Here is a 5,162-nt window from a genome sequence, read left to right as displayed (position 1 = left end):
TTACACAAATAATTTATAAACATTCACAGCTTCACATGTATGTCCTTGAATTTCCAAATAGTACAAAATCATATACGCCATGTATTGTAAAAAACAAAACTAAAACAGCTCACCAATCTCAAAGCATGTGTGGACAGGAGATCGTGCACCGCCACGTAACGGCCCCATTCGAAAAAACCGTGTTCCGTGTGAACCCTAGAAATGGTCACTGATGGGCCCTCCACGATTAACAACCAGTTAAGTAATGGTAGACTACATGTAGCGCGCACGCAGCTAGTTTGATTGAATATACCAGGCGCCCAAAAGTTGACTCTGGGAACGTGGAACCTGCATCGCTCAACACATGTGTCCAGCAGCATGTATTTTGAGCCGGTGTTAAGGAGTATAATGCAAAAAATTGAAATGAAATTGCACTGGTTGCAACTTGGACATTTACTTTTCATGTTGGTAAAAGGGTGAAAATGATGAGATCTAGTGAGACTGGAACTATATCTATATATGGTTGGCATTGCATTATTGAGGGAGTAGCACGTACGTACTGGTAGATATTTTAACTGGGCACAGTTCCAAGAAAACAGTGGAACAGAAGCTATCCTGCACACACATATATTTTTAGTATTATCTGTGGGGTGCAATGTGAAATGCCCTCACAATTATAATACTGGCAGCAGCAGCTAGCGTGCTAGCAGGACACACAACCAAAAACTATTCTTTTGGTATTTGTTCCCTCAATTCAGCTTTGCTTTCTCTCTCTCTCTAGCTAAGCTAGACTTCCTCTCTCCCTCTCACTCTAGAGAGAGGGAGGAAGAGATCTGAAGGCAGGTATTTGAGGAGCTAGCAGTTCAATCATAGGAATATATTTGTGCTTGAGTTCATCATCTTGAGTCCAGTTGAGCTGGGCTGCCATGCATGTGTTTGATGTGTTGTTGATGATTCATGGAGTAGTGAGTGTTAATTGATTTGTTCCTGCAGGGATCGTTCGATTGAGGTTGAGGGAGGGAGTTAGGCATGGACGACTTCATGCAGTGGGCGATGAACACGCTGGACCAGCAGCAGTACCACGCCGCCTCCGCCGCCGCGGCTCCTCCCGTATACGGTGGCGCTGGCTCCAGCTCCGGTGGCAGCAGTGCTGGTGCCGCCTTCCCGTCGCTGCAGGCGCTCCGCGAGTCCACGGCGGCCGGCGGCGGCGTCAGGGACCTGAGGGTGCAGGTGGACCACCACCAGCCCAGCAGCTGGAGCACCAGCTCCGGCGACAGCCCCGGCGCCGCCATGGACCACGACGCGGCCGCCGCCGGACCCGGGTGGTCCCCGCACATAGCCCGCGCCAGGACCAGGACCACGACCACAAGCAGCAGGCCCATGAGCTGGAACTTCAGCGCCGGCGCCGCGTCCTCGCAGGCCGCGCAGCTGCCAGCCGACATAGACATCTCCCCGCGGCCGGCTGCCGCCCCCAGAGGCCACAGTACGCCCGCCGCGGGGAGGAGATCGGTAGGCAGCGCGCAGGGCACAGCCGGCTCGTCAGCATCGCCGGGGCCCGTGCAGGACCACATCATCGCCGAGCGCCGCCGCCGGGAGAAGATCAACCAGCGCTTCATCGAGCTCTCCACCGTCATCCCCAACCTCAAGAAGGTTTAATTTCTTGCTCTTCCTCTTGTTCCTCGGTTTCATTCCATGCTTCCTCTTCATGCTAATCACCTGCAGAGTAATTAGTTATACTTCAGATTTAAGATTGTATGTGCAAGAATTAATTTCGATTTACTGATCTGATTCTACACTGTGATGTGCAGATGGACAAGGCGACGATTCTTGGGGACGCGGTGAAGTACGTGAGGGAGCTGCAGGACAAGGTGAAGACTATGGAGGACGACGACAGCGCCGCCGCTACCACCACCACCACCATCCGCTCCGCCGTGCTCGTCAGCAAGAAGATCAAGGCCGACGACGACGACGACGACGAGGACGCCGGCGAGTCGAGCCACGGCGGGCTGCCGGAGATCGAGGTGCGGGTGTCGGGCGAGAAGACCGTGCTGGTGCGGATCCACTGCAAGAACGCGAGGGGGCTGCTGGTGAGGGTGCTGGCAGAGGTGGAGGAGCTCCGGCTCGCCATCACCCACACCAGCGTCATGCCCTTCCCGGCCGACACCGCCATCATCACCATCACCGCAAAGGCAAGCTAATTATAAGCTACTTAAGCTAATTATAAGCAAGTTTCAAGATAATATTTCATCCGTACTTGCACAAAGTAGTTATAGAGTCAAGACTCAAGAGTGCAAATTGCACTGCCTCAATATGCACCTCTATATTTCATCAAGCTTGTCTACGCCTAAGTCGACTAAGATTTTCTTACCATCTGATATAATCTTGATTCATTCCACCCATGTCTGTGCGAATATCCAGACACGGACATGAGAATGTTCAGGACATCGACTTACACATAATTAAGAAAATCTCATGCAACTTTCATGTAGCAAATTTGTATTTTTCATCTCATTCTCGTCTACTAATATGGTTGTGTGCATCATGAGATGTAGAGACCGGGGGCATTCCTCTTTCTCGAAAAAAATTATCATCTACTAATTTGGCAAAAGAGTATATGACAAAGGTCAAGTGTCGACATGATGCATGCATTGGTGTGTCTGAAGAGGTGTTTAGCAAAATAAACCTGTTTTAATTTCTTGCCTTGTAGGTGGCATCTAAATTTGCATATCCACAGCCCCTCACACCCGGGGCTCTAGCCTCGGGCGTGAAGATATCTTCCCAATAAGTTTTAGCAATTTTAGGCCTGCTCCGGGTTGTGTCGTCTCTATTAAAATCTTCTCCTATCTCTCTTTTTTCTCGAGAAACAACAATATATTGATATCAAGATGATACCAAATATCATCTAACTCTCCTAGCCCACATTGGCCATGTGTGTAGACATTGTGCTTGAGGCGTCATTGATCCTCAATTAGTATGCCCACGACCAATCAATGATGTAAAAAACAGTATTGTGTGGGGAAATGGTTAGTTCAAAGATGGTTCTTTCACTCGAAGATGGATGGTTGATGCTTCTACTAGGAACTCTCATTAAGCACATGTCTAATAAGGGCAACTTGTAGTATATATAGTGTAGATGCCTTAAGGAAGTTGCTCCTGATAATGGAGGTTGTAGGTTCAAGCTAGCCCCATGAAGATTAAACAGTAAATGCCAAATTAGTGCATTTGTTGAATTTTTTGAAGTGGCGCGCGGTGGTGCTCCCGGACCCTCATTGCACAAGAAGCATACTTTTATTATCAAGTAAATGTTCTCTCAAAAAGGAGAAACCACTGAAACCACTGAGATGACACAACATTGAATCAACAGTATATATCACGAAGGCCCTATTCCTTGGTTATTTAGGCATCTCATGTAGGCCACTTGTACATTGATCTCTGAACATCTCTATTCACTGTATTTGTTTGTATGGAGAGGTACTTTACTCCATGCATGTGAACTCCATTATAGAAAGCTGTATAACCGGATATGGAGATGTGAAAACCCCAAATGTGATATCCTAATATATCTTTAGAAATGAAAAAAAAGATAGCATATATGTAGATGATCAAGCATGAATTAGTTTGTTGGCTTCATGTTTATGATTTAGTATTAAAAAATGGAGATATGATGTGTGTGTTGAGGACAACTCACCAGAGATAGCTTGAGAAATGATTGGTTGATCAGACCGTTAGTTTAAGTGTTGGACTCAACCATGCTACTGGATAAGATCATAATTAAGAGATCAGATGGATGAGACTCTTTCTTCAATGGAATTTTGATGAAATGTTGTAATCTTCATGCAATTTGGTCGTTGAATAGATAATTAATAAGTCAAATGCAAATGGGGAACATGCTATACTAAGTAAATTTTCCAGTGAGGTTTGGGGGAAGAAATTTTAGCATCTTATCCTGCTGTCAAATAAATGTAGCTTGCTGTCAAGAAATGAAAATTCTAGCATTTAATCCTGCTGTAAAAAAAAATGGTATAGCTTCTCATCATTTGATCTCAAGATAAGAATATTGGTGTATTTAGACATCGCAAATCTTCTTTGTTTGGGAGAGGAATGCTTGAGGTACATGTATATACGAACATACTTTTTTACATCAAAGTTGCATAAGAAATTGTAGCATCTCATCCCACTGTCGATTTTTTTTCCTCTAATATCTCATCATTTGATCTCAAGATAAGACCACATATTCAAAGTAATCAAACAACGCAAATCTTTTTTGCTTGGGAGGGGAATGCTTGAGCTACATGCATATATATATTAATTGTATGTCAAATACATATTTGGCATATTTAAATAACTGATTAATATTAATTACTTTGCACAACCTTTTTTTTCAGGTGGAAGAGGGGTTCAACTCAACGGTGGAGGAGATCGTGACGCGGCTCAACTCGTCGCTGCGCCAACACTATGCTGACAATAATTCTGATGATCGAAATAGTGCCACCAAGAGAGAATGCTAAGCTTAATTAGCTAGCTCATGCAAGTCGATGGATCGAGCCTTTCCTTGGATGATTTTATATTCTGAAAATTGAGAGATAAATTCATGGTGAGGAATTCCTCGTTACGATGGTGTGCATCAGTGCATGCATGCATGCATGATCAGCTTATAGATGCGTGCATGCATGGCGACGAGGATTTCTCAGCAACAGGTTTGCAAGTTTTGGTTGCTAGCTAGCTACTTGCTGTTGCTCAATCCCAATCACACTGATGAAATAATGACGCCAGCCATATATGCTTGGATTTTCGGATAATTCTTCTATGCATTTTTTTTTTGACAAACCTAGCTATATATTGCCAGATACTAGCTTGCAGTATGCATCATTGTCTTTCATGTTGCACCGTCTGCATCAATTAATGAATCACTAATTTTGCAGATACGATCTTTGCAATTAATTCCATATATATGTATGAAAAGTCTTAGCATCTCATCAATTATAGTATATTAGTAGTATTTTTTCTATCCAAAAATATCCCACAATATCCTACTTTGAAATAATTTAACTACTACTAGTAGTGCATGCATGAGATCATATCCCGTTATCCATGAATGCATATCTTCTCTCCGACTCATTCATGAGTCATGCATGCAAGAATAATATTATTTAGCTCATCTGCGTTATCTCATTGGCCCTCTT

At 44.3% G+C, this 5,162-nt stretch overlaps 1 protein-coding gene across 2 annotated transcripts; it reads left to right on the top strand.

Moving 5' to 3' along the window:
- Positions 1-645: 645 nt before the first annotated feature.
- LOC109776187 (transcription factor bHLH27) lies at positions 646-4,778 on the top strand. Of its 2 annotated transcripts, none has more exons than XM_020334842.1 (4): positions 646-822; positions 973-1,629; positions 1,788-2,168; positions 4,365-4,778. In XM_020334842.1, exons 2-4 carry the CDS (start codon positions 1,009-1,011, stop codon positions 4,485-4,487), a joined length of 1,125 nt encoding a protein of 374 aa, XP_020190431.1. In that variant the 5' UTR covers positions 646-822; positions 973-1,008; the 3' UTR covers positions 4,488-4,778. The 2 variants fall into 2 exon arrangements, with proteins under 2 accessions (XP_020190431.1, XP_020190432.1); XM_020334843.3 differs by having other exon boundaries at positions 669-818.
- The last annotated feature ends 384 nt before the right edge of the window (positions 4,779-5,162 follow it).

Source organism: Aegilops tauschii, chromosome 5 (genome assembly GCF_002575655.3).
Source record: "Aegilops tauschii subsp. strangulata cultivar AL8/78 chromosome 5, Aet v6.0, whole genome shotgun sequence".
Classification (NCBI taxonomy): Eukaryota; Viridiplantae; Streptophyta; class Magnoliopsida; order Poales; family Poaceae; genus Aegilops; species Aegilops tauschii.
Note: the sequence above shows the minus strand (reverse complement) of the source record. Positions and strands in the feature narration are given on the sequence as shown.

What these genes read in the sequence shown, in the direction of transcription:
- LOC109776187 (XM_020334842.1), top strand. Translation starts at nt 1,009, where the DNA reads ATGGACGACTTCATGCAGTGGGCGATGAACACGCTGGACCAGCAGCAG. An exon ending in TCATCCCCAACCTCAAGAAG is followed by an intron (nt 1,630 to 1,787) that starts GTTTAATTTCTT and finishes TGTGATGTGCAG; the next exon opens with ATGGACAAGGCGACGATTCT. An exon ending in TCATCACCATCACCGCAAAG is followed by an intron (nt 2,169 to 4,364) that starts GCAAGCTAATTA and finishes CTTTTTTTTCAG; the next exon opens with GTGGAAGAGGGGTTCAACTC.